Source organism: Trypanosoma brucei, chromosome 3 (assembly GCF_000002445.2).
Source record: "Trypanosoma brucei brucei TREU927 chromosome 3, complete sequence".
Lineage (NCBI taxonomy): Eukaryota > Euglenozoa > Kinetoplastea > Trypanosomatida > Trypanosomatidae > Trypanosoma > Trypanosoma brucei.
In genome coordinates this window covers 179160-196721 of record NC_007276.1, presented here as the reverse complement: position 1 = coordinate 196721, position 17562 = coordinate 179160, and the positions used below count along the sequence as shown (strand labels likewise).

The 17562-nt window shown below is 47.0% G+C and overlaps 11 protein-coding genes across 11 annotated transcripts, besides 9 other annotated features; all 11 read left to right on the top strand.

The window, feature by feature from the left end:
- Nucleotides 1-17562: part of a sequence feature (sequence corresponds to BAC RPCI93-27F10) that runs on past both edges of the window.
- Tb927.3.840 (hypothetical protein, conserved) lies at nucleotides 71-1237 on the top strand (the record flags this gene model as incomplete). Its single annotated transcript, XM_838587.1, has 1 exon — nucleotides 71-1237. The coding sequence occupies one exon, from the start codon at nucleotides 71-73 to the stop codon at nucleotides 1235-1237; it is 1167 nt and encodes a 388-aa protein (XP_843680.1).
- Tb927.3.830 (flap endonuclease-1 (FEN-1), putative) lies at nucleotides 1812-2993 on the top strand (the record flags this gene model as incomplete). The annotated part of the gene is made up of 1 exon (XM_838586.1): nucleotides 1812-2993. The coding sequence occupies one exon, from the start codon at nucleotides 1812-1814 to the stop codon at nucleotides 2991-2993; it is 1182 nt and encodes a 393-aa protein (XP_843679.1).
- On the top strand, nucleotides 3335-3901 carry Tb927.3.820 (hypothetical protein, conserved; the record flags this gene model as incomplete). The annotated part of the gene is made up of 1 exon (XM_838585.1): nucleotides 3335-3901. The coding sequence occupies one exon, from the start codon at nucleotides 3335-3337 to the stop codon at nucleotides 3899-3901; it is 567 nt and encodes a 188-aa protein (XP_843678.1).
- On the top strand, nucleotides 4134-5138 carry Tb927.3.810 (hypothetical protein, conserved; the record flags this gene model as incomplete). The annotated part of the gene is made up of 1 exon (XM_838584.1): nucleotides 4134-5138. One exon carries the CDS (start codon nucleotides 4134-4136, stop codon nucleotides 5136-5138), a length of 1005 nt encoding a protein of 334 aa, XP_843677.1.
- Nucleotides 5428-6273, top strand: Tb927.3.800 (hypothetical protein, conserved; the record flags this gene model as incomplete). Its single annotated transcript, XM_838583.1, has 1 exon — nucleotides 5428-6273. One exon carries the CDS (start codon nucleotides 5428-5430, stop codon nucleotides 6271-6273), a length of 846 nt encoding a protein of 281 aa, XP_843676.1.
- Nucleotides 6894-6914: a microsatellite.
- Nucleotides 7423-8493, top strand: Tb927.3.790 (hypothetical protein, conserved; the record flags this gene model as incomplete). The annotated part of the gene is made up of 1 exon (XM_838582.1): nucleotides 7423-8493. The coding sequence occupies one exon, from the start codon at nucleotides 7423-7425 to the stop codon at nucleotides 8491-8493; it is 1071 nt and encodes a 356-aa protein (XP_843675.1).
- Nucleotides 8764-9477, top strand: Tb927.3.780 (proteasome alpha 7 subunit; the record flags this gene model as incomplete). Its single annotated transcript, XM_838581.1, has 1 exon — nucleotides 8764-9477. One exon carries the CDS (start codon nucleotides 8764-8766, stop codon nucleotides 9475-9477), a length of 714 nt encoding a protein of 237 aa, XP_843674.1.
- Tb927.3.770 (hypothetical protein, conserved) lies at nucleotides 10291-10836 on the top strand (the record flags this gene model as incomplete). The annotated part of the gene is made up of 1 exon (XM_838580.1): nucleotides 10291-10836. The coding sequence occupies one exon, from the start codon at nucleotides 10291-10293 to the stop codon at nucleotides 10834-10836; it is 546 nt and encodes a 181-aa protein (XP_843673.1).
- Tb927.3.760 (hypothetical protein, conserved) lies at nucleotides 11259-12911 on the top strand (the record flags this gene model as incomplete). Its single annotated transcript, XM_838579.1, has 1 exon — nucleotides 11259-12911. The coding sequence occupies one exon, from the start codon at nucleotides 11259-11261 to the stop codon at nucleotides 12909-12911; it is 1653 nt and encodes a 550-aa protein (XP_843672.1).
- Tb927.3.750 (hypothetical protein, conserved) lies at nucleotides 13299-14303 on the top strand (the record flags this gene model as incomplete). The annotated part of the gene is made up of 1 exon (XM_838578.1): nucleotides 13299-14303. The coding sequence occupies one exon, from the start codon at nucleotides 13299-13301 to the stop codon at nucleotides 14301-14303; it is 1005 nt and encodes a 334-aa protein (XP_843671.1).
- Nucleotides 14831-14920: a sequence feature (CT-rich).
- Tb927.3.740 (hypothetical protein, conserved) lies at nucleotides 15012-15752 on the top strand (the record flags this gene model as incomplete). The annotated part of the gene is made up of 1 exon (XM_838577.1): nucleotides 15012-15752. One exon carries the CDS (start codon nucleotides 15012-15014, stop codon nucleotides 15750-15752), a length of 741 nt encoding a protein of 246 aa, XP_843670.1.
- Nucleotides 15954-15987: a microsatellite.
- Nucleotides 16056-16119: a microsatellite.
- Nucleotides 16238-16386: a sequence feature (T-rich).
- Nucleotides 16474-16499: a microsatellite.
- Nucleotides 17166-17192: a microsatellite.
- Nucleotides 17483-17540: a sequence feature (A-rich).

The following is a 17562-nucleotide window of genomic DNA, read 5'->3' as shown; positions in this document are numbered from 1 at the left end:
GTGGTGCAACTGTAACCAACTTTAACCCCATGGAAGTCACCGCATTGCTGACGATCACAAGGTAGTGTGCATGTTTGCCTGGTTAGTTGGCGCCACTGAATTTCTCACTTCTCTACCTGTCCAAACCAACGAAGCAAAAGAAGTCTTTACTAGGGTGTTTGTTGGGGGCATGAATGTTTCTGTGGTGCTTCCACCGAGTGCCCTTCCCACTGGCGAGTCGTTTAATCCCTCCATTTTGGTGGGACAGCGTAGCGTCTGTAGGAACGGCTCGAGCAACGCTCATGCTGTATGCACCGTCTTTGACGCTATTCCTTGCCTGGATCTTGAGGTCATCTCTGAACAGGTAGACTGTCTTGAACAGATTTTACCCTGTGGTGTTCTTTTTTTAGGCGTTATGCTTTCAGACACCGGCGGATACTCAACTATTCAGTTGCGAAGTTTGTTGAAAGAAAATCCTCGCGTGAATTTACTCTTCGCAGTGATATGGGGAGATAGCGCGGTGAAGAAATGCGAGTTGCTTCAACCTGGTGGTAGGGTAGAACTTAAGGTTACAACAGCGGAAATAACGTTCGTGTCGTTACCCTGTTATTTGGTGTCTCCACTAGATAAATTGCCACTTGTTCTAAGGGCAAGGGGCCGTGCGACGACGAGTTCCCCTATAGTTGACTTGCGCAGTAGCCGTTTGCTTGCGGATTGTGACATTTGGAACCTATATAAGGATATTTACGCTGTGCAGTTGGGTGCAAAGAGAGACTTGGACGATGAGCTGATTTGCGTACATGTAACATTCGCCCCACAGCATACCTGTGGGTTAGATATTTACCGTAGCATCGTTAGTTTTATTGATAAAATTGGTGAGCAACCACAGGTAAGGATTCTTCGTGTTTGTTCTCTGAGGAATCCTGCATTGATTTACCAATGGGCATATATTCACACTACTGGCGATGCGACCGGTCACACTCGGGAGCAGTGGAGACAAGTGAGGGAGTTGATTGAGGACGGTGCAGGGGAGAGACTATCATCGTCTCGAGTTCTTCTAGAGCCTCATTTCACCTCAACGAAAATGTCGGTGGATAAAACTAGCGGTGAGCAACAGCTGCTAGCAGCTGCTGGCCCTGGAAACGTCACTGACGGTGACGGACGGAGGAATAAGGGTGACTATTCGCTTCACGTAGCCGTATTGGTTTTGATTTCATGCGCGATAGGAGTGCTATCTTGGTTGTTGCAAACCCCTTAAGGAAGAGAGGAGACGACGCAGCATCGGTCAACTCTAAAGCACTTCCAAAAGGAAAGGGGGAAAAATATGAATGTGTGAAGAAGTTACACGCAATAATAAACTTATAATATGACTGAGCTGACAAGAGGATGATTCCACTAGACAAACATGAGGAAATATTTCTTTTACACCATCCAAAACATTTGTTGCCTCCTGATGTGCCGATATATTTCTGATGTGAATGTGCTTATTAAGGCCAGTAGACATTGGGTTGCAAAGTATGTGTGTATGTTGTGAGTCATTCGGCATGCGAGTGCGTGTTTTCTTCTCCATTTTTTTTCTCCCCTTGTAGTGATGAGTGGAGTGGAGACTGTATTCTACAGGAGTTGCAAAATTATCCAGTATCTGCACCTTCTTTGCTTAACTAAATATACATTTGTTTGTTTATTATTTTTTTTGTCTGTGCATTTATTTGTATTTTCAACCCGAACTCGTTCTACTGCTGTGCATAGTAAATGTCACACTTTTTGCTACTGCCTTTCCTCACAATTCTTTCCGGAAAGTGTTTCGTTGATTCTCGAGTCCGGCGAGGATAATGGGTGTTCTTGGCCTTTCGAAGCTTCTGTACGACAGAACTCCTGGCGCCATTAAGGAACAAGAGCTGAAAGTTTATTTCGGTCGACGCATCGCAATCGATGCCTCCATGGCCGTATATCAGTTCGTCATCGCCATGAAAGGCTTTCAAGAGGGTCAGAGCGTTGAGTTGACCAATGAAGCTGGGGATGTTACGTCTCATTTAAGTGGAATTTTTTTTCGTACATTAAGAATGATAGATGAAGGACTTCGTCCTATATACGTGTTTGATGGTAAGCCGCCCACCCTTAAGGCTTCTGAACTTGAGAGTCGGCGTCAGAGGGCAGAGGATGCAAAGCATGAGTTTGAAAAGGCAAAGGAGGAGGGAGATGATGAGGCCATGGAAAAGATGAGCAAGCGAATGGTTCGTGTGGGAAGGGATCAGATGGAGGAGGTGAAGACACTACTTCGTTTAATGGGCATTCCTGTTGTTCAAGCACCCTCTGAGGCAGAAGCCCAGTGCGCTGAGCTGGTGAAAAAGAATAAGGCATGGGCGGTAGGAACAGAGGATATGGATGCCCTGGCGTTTGGGTCCCGGGTGATGTTGCGGCATTTAACGTATGGTGAAGCGAAGAAGCGGCCCATTGCCGAGTATCATCTCGATGAGATATTGGAAGCCTCCGGTTTTTCAATGCAGCAGTTCATAGATTTATGTATTCTTCTTGGTTGTGATTACGTCCCCAGAATTTCAGGAATTGGACCCCATAAAGCCTGGGAGGGTATCAAGAAGTATGGGAGTTTAGAGGCATTTATCGAGTCACTTGACGGAACGAGGTACGTTGTCCCAGAGGAGTTCAACTACAAGGATGCGCGGAACTTCTTCTTGGAACCAGAGGTAACACCGGGTGAGGAGATCGATATCCAGTTCCGTGAGCCGGACGAAGAGGGACTGATAAAGTTTCTTGTCGACGAAAAGTTGTTCAGTAAGGAACGCGTTTTGAAGGGTATTCAGCGGCTTCGTGACGCACTTACGAAGAAAACCCAAGGTCGCTTGGACCAATTTTTTACCATAACGAAGCCACAAAAGCAGGTGAATTCGGAGGCATCTACTGCGGGAACGAAGAGGAACCGCGGTGCCGTAGCGTTGCCTGGCGTATTGCAGCGGAAGTCGTCGTCCGGACACAAAAAGGCTGTCAAAAAGTAGGATCTGGGGTGTCACACAGAGGGCGCATTGTACGCCTAACTTTCCCTCTCTTTCGTGTTTTCTCTGATGTTTTTGTGGGGATCGAGACAAATCTTTTTGTGTGGCTATTTCTTTTGCGACACTACGAATGGAGGAAGACGGGGTTATTTACAAAACGTTTAAATGAATTCGCGAGACGCGTCTGATTCTTGTATTTCGGTATCTTCCTGCACAGGTGCCTCGCCAAATTTGTGTTTATTCCTTCATTCTGTGCCTCGTAGCCAAAGGAGGTGCCATTCCAAAGGAATATCAGTGAAAAGCAGTGATAAGGAAAGGAGTGTAACGAGCACACATTGTTAGTAATGTCGGGGGCGTTCGGTTGCGGTTCGTACCGATCAGTTGTAGCTGGGACGCAAAATGTACCTAGACGTATGACGTTTTATCCCTCTGCATATGAATTGATTCAGCTCCACAAGGCGCATCGGGAGGTAATTCGCCACTTCTATGTTCGTGATAAGATATTTGACAATAAGTTCCCGGGGAATGCACTCGCCAATGGTTTATTTAAATTTGTGCCAAACCGGCGCGAGAACTATCATATGCGAGAACTCATGGAATCCATCCGCCGTAGGTCCATTTGGATGCACCGGATCAAGCAGCAGCGTGAAATCAATGCCAAAGTAGTCGAAAATATGGAGGTCAAGTATGGTAAGAAGGCTGCGGCGTCCATGCTTTGCTTCACCACTCCGGATTCCAACGCCTATTTTGCTCCGCACCGTTACCAGGATGTGGCAAACTCGTGGCCAAACTACTGGCAGCACCCTAGCGTCAACCACGTTGTGCCAAAACCGCGGTGGCGTAGGCACCGGGAACTGGGTGGAATAACACGTGTCGAGGATCCGTTCGCTGTACAAGCGAGCGACTACTAGCTCATTATCGCTGAAGGACTGGGGCCATCTGTTACCATTGCAATTGTTTTCTTTGATTTTTTTTCAGGTTGCTTTGACTGGTGTTCACAAATTTCCTTCATTGCATTCTTATTTTTTCCTTGTGTTTCCATTGTAATGGAGCAGTTGGGGTTACTGCGGTTACCCGCACGAAGAAGGGCTCGTTGAAGAAAAGGTATCGAGCGCCGCAAATCCTTTGGTAGGGTAAGTTTGTATGTTGAATGCTGGTGGAGCCTTTTCCGGTTTCTGGGAGTGGTGCGCGCAAAATGGGATCGTAAGCAAGAAATTGTTCATTCGGCAAAGCATGCAAGGTTTGATGCCGTTACTTTCTCTTCATGCAGATCAGCCAATTGGCGCTGGAGATGTGGTGCTTTCCGTCCCGTACCTGTCAACGCTTAATGCACAGACGGTGAGGGGTGACTTACGACCTGTGGCAGTGCCATCTATTCGCGTAATGTGTAGGTTCCTGCAGCGTCGTGGTGTTGACATATCCACTGCACGGGCTTTGTGGTTGGCGAGCTGCTTGGCGTGTGCTACTCGGCTCGTGGCTCAGGGCCACGAGGTTGGATTTGCCCCACTTCTCTCCTCCTCGTTGTTGCCAAAGCTGCCTTCCCCGTTTGTTGAGGCGTATGTTGGTGGTTATCCCGCCATTTCGGATGCGTTAGCGGGTGTGGCGGATGAGCCGGTACGGCGGGCGTATCTGAAGGATTTCGAAACGCAGGTGAGATCTCAGCTGCGCGCGACACATGCGATACTTCGGTTTAATCAGCGCCGACATCCCTCCCGCATTCCATTAACACTGTTGCCCACTGTTGACGAATTATGCGCGGCGTATCGTACAGTTCTCCAACGCAGTGTCATGTTACCTGTTGACTGTGTGCCATCCTCTCCTGGAGATTTGGCTGACCTGTTGGAGGAAAAACAAGGTATCGATGTTCTCCCCTCACTAGTGCCGGGTATTGACATTATTCGGAGCCCCACTGGTTATCCACCAGTTACGAGTGTGGCTGGAAATTCTTCAGGCACACCCATCGCGGGCGATGAATCTAACGCGGCTAACTGTTCATTGCACACTTGTGTACAGTCTGACTTCATTTCACCGGGAACGCGGCGACGCGTGTTGCTCGAAACAGAGCCGTTGTCAAATCGACGCGTTGTGGTTTGCTCCACAAAGGAGATAAAGGTTGGTGAGGAGCTGTTTCTCAGCTACGGTTCTTGATACGATGAATCGGATAGGGAGAACACTGTCACACGTTGTCATGTACTTTTTCTTTCTTGCGTACTGTTGATTGGTTGAAAGACCGAAGCGAGAGAATAGAAAATACGTGAGGTAATACACATCGTTGCAGCTGTTCGCGTCCATTGGAGAGGGGAAAGGATGCCGACCTTTTTTGTTGCTTCACCTTGGTCTTATTGAACCCACCCTTTTTTTTCTTGTAACAACGTGAAATAGGGAAATAAAGCCCCTTGCATTAATTTTGGTCCAGTGAAACATCTTCTTGACTGACATGTCCGAATCAGAAAAAATTGATGTAAGTGGGGCAAGGAATTATAAGAGCATATCGGCCGCCCGAAAGGCCTTTGAAACCGGTGACATCGAAATGTCCCGAATGGAACATCAAAAGCACATTTACAAAGAGGTCCACAACCCCTCTGCATCGGATTACGTGAAGTCCGTGGTATTTGGGGGACTGGACGGAATTATAACGAGTTTTACAGTCGTTTCCGCTGCTGTTGGTAGCAACAGCAGCGTTGCCTCCGTCCTGATATTTGGTTTCTCGAATGTCATTGCAGATGGTTTTGCCATGGGATTCGGTGAATATGTTTCGGGTGAAGCTGAACGAGATAATGCTCTAAGTGAGAGGCGACGCGAGGAATGGGAAGTCGAAAATGCTTTTGATATGGAGGTGGACGAAATGGTGCAAATTTATGAGATGAAGGGTCTCTCCCACGAAGATGCCACAACCATAGTGAACATCATATCGAAAGACCCAAAACTTTTTGTGGACTTTATGATGACCGAAGAACTGGGGATTATTATTGATACAGAAGACACGCACGGGCCCAAAAAGCAAGGCCTGGTCATGTTCTTGTCCTTTATGTTCTTCGGTGCCGTCCCACTGTTGGCGTACCTTCCCGGGAAGGGAAAAGGGATTGATGGCGTTTTTGCGTTGTCCTGCTTCCTGGCCACTTGTGCGCTCATCGTACTTGGGATGTTAAGGGGGTATCTGTCGGGTGTAAGCATGTTACGTTCCGCAGCTCTAATGGTTTTTAATGGAGTTGTAAGCGGCCTGTTCAGCTTCACGGTGGGATCACTTGTGGAGCACGCGCTGCGATCTAGCATCGAAGTGTGAACGTAGAAAACTTGGACGGCGGGAGTTTCCCCAGCGGAAAGGTCGTTCTCCAGGGATGTATAGCAGCATGTTTGCTCCCGGAGCGATATAGCCTGCTCATAGTACGTAATTGTTCTTTTACTCATCGACAGAACTTTAAAGCGTTATCCAACGCTAGAAGCGAGATTCTTCCAAGCGCGGCACCGCAAAGGGGATGAGGGGGTTGATGGATGGACCTCTTCCCTGTACCGCGTATTCCCTTTGTTCTTTTAAAATTTATACGCCCTTCGACCACACATACCTTTTACAAAATTTCTTGCTCCACCAAAGCGGCACCACGTGGACGGGAAGTTACACGCAATAATAAACTTATAATATGACTGAGCTGACAAGTGGATGATCCCGCTAGACAAACATGCGGAAATATTCCTTTTACACCATCCAAAACATTTGTTGCCTCCTGATGTGCCGATATATTTCTGATGTGAATGTGCTTATTAAGGCTAGTAGACATTGGGTTGCAAAGTGTGTGTGTATGTTGTGAGTCATTCGGCATGCGAGTGCGTGTTTTCTTCTCCATTTTTTCCCTCCTCTTGTGGTGATGAGTGGAGTGGAGACTGTATGGTGGACAAACTGTTTTGGTGTGTGTGTGTGTGTGTGTGGATGAAGTGTAACTTATTACCCCAAAATGCGTTCCGGTTTTGGCGGATCACGAGGCAGGTTACTTGTGCCACTTCAGTTTCTACGGGCGTTTGCCGTCACAATTCGCCAAACTGCAAATTTCTCTCAAGTAGAATGACTGTGTTGTTCTTCTGAGAGTGCATTTGAGATATGATCATTCTTCTCTTTCCTGTTTGTTTGGTGTTCTTTGCGCGTTGGCCGTTGCACATCTTTGTTGAGTGGGTGCTTGTGAGTCCGTATGTTTTGGGCATTTGGTCGTACCGGTTTGGTTGTCTTCCCATATCTCTTTCGATTTTGTACGGGGAAGGGGAGGAGGCGCTAACCGCGTATGGTGTGAGGAGAAAGCTGCACCCGTTGGATCCTCGTTTAAACGTCCTTGTCTTTCCATGCCTCACTTTCCTTTACATTTTTGTTTCCATTTCGCACCTTCTGATATCCCTTCCGGTAAGTAACTGGAAGGATTAGGGGATTTGTGTATTTGCTGCCAGGATGGCCGAGCGGCGGCAGCCCCGGGTGCTTGGCGCTCAGCGGACGGTGTCGGAAGTGCTTGGCCCCAAGCCAGTTGACATATCAGACATTCGCCTGCTAATCGATCGCTGCGTAGGCGGAGCAGTTGACAGTACACCCACGTTGGGGGAGCTGGAGCGTGTTCTTTCTTATTTTGCGCGGCATAACAGCGGGTACATCAGGGCTGGTGTGGATGACTTGCACATTCTTGCGTCGGAAATTTTAAATAACAATACCCGTGCGGTCATGGTGTTTGGTGAGTTTGGCTCTAGCTTTGGTGATGTTGAGATGTACCTAATCTCTGTTGTTGTGCAATACAATATGTCATTGGAGGCAATAACGATAAATGCTGTGAATGTGAGTGATGATGCCGTTTCTATGCTTTGCGAAGCGCTGACCAAGTCCCGGGTTAGTTTCATTGACCTTTCCAACACTCCCTTAGAGAGTGAAGCCGGTCACTCACTTGCAGCACTTGCACATGTAAACCCGTACGTGCGGACGATCATTTTGGACGATACACTTGTTGCTGAAGAGGTATTAGACGAGATTGATGTAGCATGTCAGTTCAATCAGAGTAACTTTGAAGCCAACGGAGGCGTGGTTGATCCAGGGGGGACCGCTGAAGTTGCGCGTATTAGACATAGAATTCGAAGCATAATTAGGGCTAAACACAAGAAGATTATCTACTGTGTTCCACATGTTTTGGGGACGTGTCCTGATGGTGATATGTGCATGTTTTCGCACACCCCGATGACATCTGGGGCTCCTGATACCAATGCCAACCTCCATGAGCGAATTGTGGACGTGTTTGCCGTAGGGGGAGGTTTAAACAAGTTACCGGCGCCTCCAAAAGCTGGTGCGTCGTGGAAGAACCCTGAGGAGCTGGGGGAACACACACTGCGTTTGAACCTAGAGAAGTGCCGGCCGGGGAAAGCGTCGAGGAAGGAGGTCAGTGATGATGGTGGGATGTTGCGTAAGTCACTCATGATTACCGTGATTCCTGTAGCATTAGTTGCGGCGAGCGTGTGCGCTCTGCGGTTATGGAAGCGCTAGCGGCTCGACAGTATAATGTGATGGTTTGTAGCCTGTACGTGTGCCAAGGAGGCTGAGGGCGACTGATATCTACTTTTCTTTTCCCACGCAAAGCTGTGTAGCGTCCCTACTTCATTGCCTGTATCCCCTTCCTTTCGTATGTAATTTCGAAACGCCTAACTTTCGTTGCTTAGAAGAAAAATACTGAAGGAAAGGACGATATAGGTATCGAGGTCATCCACAAGAAAAGGAGAAAGTAAATCAAGGCAAGAGGAGATATAAGGGAGGACAATGTCTGGCTCTGGTCATGACCAGTCAACAGATATATTTTCTGCTGACGGGCGTGTGTTTCAGGTAGAGTACGCCTGCAAGGCTGTCGACAATGGCAGCACCGCCGTTGCTGCCTGTTGCAAGGACGGTGTTGTCGTTGCTGTGGAGAAAATCCTCACAAGCCGCATGCTGGAGGAAGGGTCCAATAACCGTATTCATGCGGTAGATCGGCAGGCCGGAATTTGTGTTTGTGGAGTGCTCCCCGATGGTCTTGCTGTTGTTTCACGCGCTCGTGGTGAAGCAGAGAACAGTCGAGATATTTTTTCCACACCGATACTAGGCTCCTTGCTTGCGTCTCGAATCGGCGAGTTTATGCATGTTTACACGACTCACTACGCCTATCGCCCCTTCGGCTGTTCGGTCATCATTGCCTCTTATGCTGACGATGGCCCGCAGCTTTATGTCGCCGACCCGAGCGGGGCAGTTGCGGGGTACTATGGAATAGCGTTGGGGAAGGGCAAAACGGTGGCCAAAACCGAGTTGGAGAAGCTGGACTTTGCGACTCTGACATGCAGTGAGGCGGTGGAAAAGCTAACCAACATCCTCCATGAGGTGCATGACAAGTCGAAAGATAAAATTTATGAGGTGGAGGTGGCATGGGTGTGCGACAAGTCCGATCGCACCTTCGTGCATGTGCCGAAGGAAATGGTACCGCATCCAACCCCCGCATCATAGTGTGGAAAGGTGAGAAATGCAACTGTGAAATGGTAAAGGAAATCGCGTGCAGAGGGTTGTGAATGACTCCATGCTCTTGCACGGAATTTAGTCAGGACATTGCTCGTTTTTCTTCTTTCCGCCCATTCGCGTTTTGTGTGTTTATGTTTGTGTTAAGGGAGGTATATTTTTCTTACTATTTTTTGTTACCTGCACGTCATGCAGTTGACATACGTGAGAGCAACGTTGGTCTGTTTCTACTTTAATCTCATTTGACACTATTGTAGTACCACAGTCGTCAATTGTGTTCCTGAAACAGCTTTCGCTTCATTTTGTTTACTTTCAGGAAGATATATGTTTTTACACAAGTTCAGTGGTAGTGGTGAGATGAAGTTTTCCCTGGTTTCAAACTTGTTGGGTCTTACTGGAGACCCCGCCTGAATTGACGGGGGTTTCTTAGAGGTTCGACAACTAAGGGCACGGGATATGTCACGGATTGTCGTGAGATTACTAGCCATTTGTTAAGTTTATCAAATCTGATACAGCGACAAACGTTCGGTCTCTTGGCCCCCATCCTTGCGGTGTGAGTGTGTAAACTGCTGTTTCATGACCGAGTAGAAAGATGTAGATTTGAGTTGAACCCTGCAATCCCGCACCTGTACAAGGAACTTGCCATTCTCCCTTCTTTCCGTTTGTCGCGGTGGATGCCGCCGTCGTTTTCCCCTCTTTTCACATGCATTTCTTTTCTTTTTTGTCGTATTGGTGCTGCACGTGGAGCAGTAAGCGTACCTGCACCTCCGTTGCAGTCAGCGGAGGCTAGCAGAGTAGATATAGATGGTGTTGCGCAGGTGGTTCCCGCTACTTGGCGTGCACCGTGTTGGCTATACTCACCCGAGTACGCTTCCTGTCCCATGTGCGCAACGATGGGATCTGCGGCTCGCACGCGCCCGTATCTTTCAGGAATATATTGAGGAGAAGGCACCCGGCGCGTGGCAGTTAGAGGATGAACGCTCCATGTCGCCAGAGTTTAAAACCTTCACAGGGTACCCGATGAGGGACATGCGGCCGGGATATGGGCAGAACCTTCCGGATTATATCATGAAAAAGCGGCTTCCTAATAACACTCACTATGAACTGTTTGCCCGTCGTGACATTCCCAACGAGGACAATGCTATGTATGGAAAATATCTCTACGATATGACTGTGCATGGGACATCACTACCGTCTACCTACAGGATGCATAAGGATATCAACAAGGCTCAGCGTAACGACAGAAAGCTATCGGGCAACCGTTTTAAGGTGTTGTGTTCCTCTGGAGCAAAGAACCCACCGTCTGGATGGGAGCCTATTCCCGATGCAACGGAGGAGGAGGAGGATTAGTAGGAACGGTCCGCTGTGGTGTGCGTTGGTGTGTCTGAGAGAAATTATATGTTGGTTGTGTGTTTATGCCTCTCCGATGCTTGAAATGTACGAAATTTCTGGGGGGGGAGGGGCTTTACAAAAGTTTGTTGTGTGGAAAAGTGCCCTGCAACTCAGAGTTGGGGTAACTTCAGTGGTGCTGCGATCGTTTGCCCATTTCGTCGCCTCCCTATCTTTTGGGTATGTCTTGTGCTACTCAAATTTTGTGTTGCACCTCGCAAAGTCTTCCCTTGGACCGGACAGTCGGTATCCCTTTTCTCTCCTTCCTCCCCCCCCCCCACACACACATCCCATGTAACGAGGTTGTCACGGCTTTTTCAACTTCACTTTCTTGCCACGTGGTTATCTTTCTTTAGGAGGGTATTTTTCTGTCGGAACACGTCATGTCAGTTTTAAGCGAATGGAGGCGGGAGTGGACCACAGAAGCTCATGCACACCGGCAGCGCCTAACAAAAAACGCTCTTCAACGTAACCTGCGTGAGGACGTCCAGCGCCGTGTGACTTCGTCGTCTGTCTCTTCAAGCATTGCGGTTGTAGATTGCTGTTGGTCACGGGGCCAGTGCCCGTGCGATACAACGCCTTCCGTCACCACCGCACTGGCACCGTATCTTTTTTGCGCGCTAGAAGATGGTGTTGTTTGTGTTATCAATACATCGAATTTCGCAAAAACATACTTATTCGAAGATGACTCTTTGCATCGCCGCGAGAAGGAGAGGGCAGGCCGGAAGGAAACTACACCGCAGCATGACACGCAGCGGGACAGGTTGGTTGCTATCGACTGTTTTCCTCTGCAACAAAAACCAAAGAGGGAGGTTACGGCAACAAAACAGGTGGCGGGGCAACCAACTGTGGCAGACAGTGAGGTGATTTCGTTACTGTGTACTGTGGTGGATGGCTTTGTGTGTACATTTACCATAGACGCTGTCACAATAAGTCGTGCACGTTCCCACAGTTTGAAGGCTTCTAATGTATGCCGGGCCATCAAACTTCCCGCAGATACGGACCTGTCTGACAGAGGCTCGTGGAAAACCTTCAGCATAAGGTTCAGCCAACAGGGTTCACGCATCATCGTGTTAGCAACTTCAACAGGTCCCCCCACTCGCAACCCGACAGCGTTCAGCAACACAGCTGGCTCGAGAGCGGGGTTGATATACACCACGTTCCTGTGCGTGCTGAAGCGTCAAGAGAACGACGCAAACGGTGTTTATGCTGTTGAGAAGCAATGGACCAAAGTACTACCCCCAAATGGCGATACAACAACGGAGTTATTATGTGTAACTTGGTGGGATGATGAAGAAAGTGTTATTCTTGTCGTGTGGTCGGACGGTACTGTGTGTTTAATGGATGTAGCGCTGTCAACTATTGCTCAATCGGTTATGTTTAGTAGTGCTGAAGACCTGCGTCCAGGACGAGTGGTGAAAGCGGTTGCATCTCCTCCTTCTTTCCAGGGAGCTCCCGCGTCGCGAACTTCCACTTCGACTCCTTCCGCCGTTTCTGCAACTGTCACATCGGGGACGTCAAACTGTTCACGCCCAACAGGTCTTCTTGCCGTGGTTGTGGATGAGAACATTATTGTGCAATTCGCCGTGCACTCATCGCTGCATAAGAACGAACCAACGAGTTCTGAGGAACCACCACTGAAGACACAGAAGGTTGAATCTCCATCCCAAGGTGAAATGGACTCTCCAACGTTAACGCTGGAACCCGGGCCTCAAACACACTGCAGTGAGGACATTCCTATTGGTGACATTGCCATATTTGATTGTCTTCTTCCTCACACACTATGCGTGCTTCTGGAGAGCGGCGCACTGCTTATACTAGATGGTACTACTGTGGAAATACTGTACCAGCGGCAGCTCAGTAGACTCTTTCCATCCAAGGTAACAAGGAGGGCTACGAGTGGTGCAGATGGTGGCAGCAATGACAAACGGAGCGGAAATTCCAGAGAATGCAGTTTTCTTCTTAGGCCGAAGGATAGACCCCTTACAATGTGCATACTGGAGCACAATACTGCTGTCATTCTCCGAGCCTCTTAAGTTCGTACACAACCCATAGGGGAAAAGAGGGAAGAGATGCTCCAACCTTTTCTTTTGGGGGGGGGGCTTACGGGGGCGCGACCCTTCGACGATAAAATTTCAATGCCTGTGAATTGCTGATTAAAAGTACTAAACTTCGACCACTCAACTACTTAACCGGTGTGACTGGCTCTGTTCATCCAGTCAGACACTAAGATGATATAGCTGACTGTTGGTCATGCATCAAAACTGCTCTGTTTTTATTACTGCTTCGTGGCATTACCTTTTTCCTCTATTGCAATTATGGTCTCCACTTATTTTCTTCCTCTATATATCTCTCTTTGCGTATGTGCGTGCGTGTATTTGGGCGTGTATAAACTAGTAAGAACTGGCTGTTTTTCATAAAGCATGCGGCTGCGGGGTCAACAACAGTTCCTCTTTTCCCCTGCTGTGGGCGGGCAATGCTCGGCTGCGCTTCGCTGCGTACATGTAACATTCTCTCCGAAGGTTCCATTAGTCACATCGCCTCTTTCCACGGCGGCGCGTTTCTTTGCGCGGGTCTCGCCCATTCAAGGAACAATTGACTCCCCCAATGACGGTTTTGTGACGAAGGATGTTAAAATTGACATCAATCCCAACATTGGTGGTGCCTATGCACGAGGCGTATTTGCTCGCCGTGAAATTGGGTATGGTCGCGAAATTATGAATATCCCCGCATTTGTCATGTACATTTCCGACAGCAGCAATCAGTCCCTTCGAGATCAAGTACTTGTCGTTACTAAACAGATTTTTTCCAAGCTTGTGCTGGGGACGCCGGAGGAGCAGCATTACATTAAGCACCGAGTAGCAACACTCATGTCGGGGGGTTATTCATATTTTACACGTGAGAGGGATGTGTTTGAATTCGCTGAAGAGGTTCGTGTGCCTGGGCCTGAGGGCGTGTTGAAAAATGGAGCGAGTTACCTTCTCAGTGGTGAATTCTCCTCTTATGATTTACAGAAGTTACCTCTGATAGTTGAGTTCAATAGGTACGATGTGGAGTACAGAGGGCGTCGTGGCATTTGTCTGTTCCCAGAGGCACAGTATTTCAATCATCAGTGTCAACCCAATGTGGAGGTCACCATCACGTATAATAACCTAAAGTCTAACTTTTACTTGAGCGCCCGTACAATTAGACCAGTACGTGAAGGTGAGGAACTTTTTATCGACTATATGCCGGGTAATACAATGCCACTCTCGCGGTTGGCGTTAGCTATGAAAAAGCGGTGGGGTTTTGAGTGCACTTGCGTTAGATGCAAGAGTCGGGGGATCGGCGCTGTGATGTTTCTTTTCGTTGTAGTACTGATACCAATGGTGGCGTACCTCCGCTCTGTCAATGTGCGTCGCGTGCAGAACAAGCAGCGTGGCGTATGAGATGCCGCTTACTTTCATTATCTCCCTGCTTCTTGTGGGTTCTGTTACACATATGTTCAGTTATCGTTTCGTGATCCCCTTCTTTGTTTTTTTTCTTTTCTTATAATTTGTCTATCTGTCTCTAACGGGTCGTGTGTATGTGCTGCTGTTGTTGTTGGCCATTTGGATATCGCCTCAATTGATGCTTTGGACACCCGACACCGTTTCCGGGTTATTTCCCCCCTCCCTTCTTTTATTTCTCCCACAGACTGTCCAGGTTCGCACACCGCGCCTTATTTGAGTTGCGTTATTTTAAAATCTGGTATTCGCCTTTGGTTCCTTCCTTTCTTTTTCCTTTTTTAATTCTGAAAACAAAAAAAAGTGAGCCGAATTAGGTCGAAGGTGACGTGTGCCTTTGATAGGCGTGTAAAGAGGGGAAGTAAAGTGAAGAGGAGGAATTAAAAATAGGTTGGATTGAATTGACGGAATTGCACTCGGCTGGAGTTTGCAGTGGAAGGGACGGGGGAGTGCGAACGCAGTCAGAGTGCAGAGGAGGAAGAAGAGGAAATAAAAAAAAAACAAGACCAAAAGGGAAGGGAAGGGAATAAAAGGAGTGTGGAAAAAGAGGGGGAGGAGGAGACGAGATATTTTTTTTTGTTGGTGTTGTTGGAGGAAGGGATATAAGTAAGAAGTGGGAACATAAAAAGTATACTGCGGGACTAGTACGCAATGATGCAACGGGATACCGCCTTGTGGAGTCCCAATGTACTTACTCCCGGCGGGGGAACACAAACAGGTAGCACAAATCCTAATGGGCGCGGTGCTGCCACACTTACTGGAGGCGCTTCACCTGCAACTGCAACTGCAGGTACTAATAGCTACCCTTATTTGGCTTCTGGATCACCTTCAGTGTTGCTTTCAGGCAGCACAAATGGTATGGGCGGTGCAACTACCGTACCAATGCCAACCACCGCTTCTACGCATGAGCGGTCGCAAGAACTATGCAAATATTATGTTAATGGTGGGTGTCTCCGCGGGGCGCAGTGCCAATATCTCCATGAGTTACCCGACGAACGCCACTTAGATGTAAATGGCTACGGCTACATCCTCAATCCCAACGTACATAATGCCCAGAAAACAATACCTCTAGCAGCGAGCAACAATACAACAGGAACAGTGCAGGTGAATGGTGGGGCGGCAACCACAACATCTTCGCTACTGGTAGGCCTCACACCAGGAGGTAATAGGCAAATAATTAGTTCGAAGGGCAAAACACAAGCTCATCTTATGGTGGGTGTGCCGTACCAAATTCCCACGACAACTGCGAAAGCCTCACCACCAAAGTACAGGCCACCGGAACCGTTTTTAGAGTATAACTTGCCACCGACATTAGCGCTTCCATTGAAAACCTCACCGGAGGATGTGGCCCGTCAACTCACATGTGCCATTCTACAAACTGGGTTACATTGAATGTAGGAATAAGAAAGTAAATTCGCTTTGTGCAGCTTTCTTATTTCATTTTATTTTATTTTTAGTGACGGGGAAAATATATCACCTTTCTCTCCTCTCCCCTCCCCAATACATACCGGAAGGGAGAAGGAGAGGAGAATGGAGGGTGTGGGGAGGAGAGAAAGGTGAATTTTCATATCCTCGTATTTAAATGTCGTGTATATATGATATGATATGATATGATATGATATGATATATTTATATTTTTATTTATTTGTATGCATAAATGTACCTATGCACGCAGTCGCATCTACAGGTGTGAGGGAACTGAGAGGAAATATAATTAAAATGAAATGAAATGAGAGAGCAAAGAAAATGAAATGAAGTGTGGGGGAGGGGAGGGGAGGGGGGCGTCTGATGCATGTGTCGTGAAGGTAAATTTAACATTTCGCCTTAATGAAAGCTTCCGTCACTCGAGAGACGAGACGTGAAGAAGATATAAATTGAAAGGAGGGAAATGAAAACAAAGAGGAGAGGAGAGGGGAGAGCAGGGGGAGGGGTTTACAAATAAAAGAGAGGAAAGAAAGAAAAAAAAAAAGCAAAACGCAAAAGACACCACCAAATTAAAAAAAAGAAAAAGAAAAGTGAAGTAAAATATGTGACAAGCAAGCAAAGAAAGTTTTTTTAAAAAAAAAAGTCATGCAAAATACCAAAGGGTGGGGGAGGGGAAAGGAAAAAAAAAAGAGAGAGAAAGGGAGAGAGAGAGAGTCAGGGGCAAACAAGTAAACAAGCGGTAATGATGAGTTATAAGCTGGTATGAGAAAGAGGAGACGCGTTGCCCACCTTCAATTAATTTCACCACGTAAAGGCGGGCGCATTTCTTTATTTCACTTAACTTTTTTTTTAAAAAAAGAAAAAGATGGAGGGAGGAGGAGGAGGAAGAAGAAGATTTAAAAAAAACAAAAAACAATCAATCATCACCTAACATTAGCAGAACGAATTGGTGTGGAGGGCAGAAGTAGTCACGTCAGAGGATGGAGAGGTGGAGGAGGAGGGGAGGAGATGCAGCAGGAAAACTTGAAAAGGAAAATAATAATAATAATAAGCTAACAAAACAAAATAGAATTTTGTTAAAAGGAAGAAATATCGGCTACCAAATAAATTATATGCCGTTGCCGGATCGTTCCGCTTGCAAAAAGATAAAATGAGGGTAAATAGTAAGAAAAAGAGGGCAGTTAATATTTATATGTATATTTGCATGCGTGTGTGCGTATCTGTGCCTCTAGGAAGAATGATAAGGAGGCAAAAGGTTGGCGGACATATAATTATCATTATAATTATACTTTTGCGTTTGTTGGGTTATTGTTATGTTTGCTTAACTCATTTCCATGTTGTTGTTGTTGTTTTTGTTTCCGTTATCTACTTTCCACCATTTTTCTTTGTTCGTTTGTTTGTTTGTTTTTGTCCTGTATTTTCCTTTTTCATATGATCTTCCTTCTTCTTTCCATGTTAACCATTGATTTCCCTTTGGCATCCTCTTTATTATTGCGACTACCTTCCTCTCCTCCGCACCAATTCACAGTTTCCCTTTCTTCTGTTATTTACACTTTACCCTTTCGAGTGAAAAAAACTTTTTTTTTCCTTCTTTTACTTTTTCTGTTTTTCACTACTACGAAAAGCACCGATTTATTGATCCTGCGACACACGCTCCCGTGTGTCTCTTTCCTAAAAAAAGAAAAAGAAGAATTGGATCTTTTTCTCTTTTATTTCCTTTCCCTTCTTTTTTTTTGTTGTTTTTCTTCTCCTTTTCACCCCCCCCAAAAAAAAACAT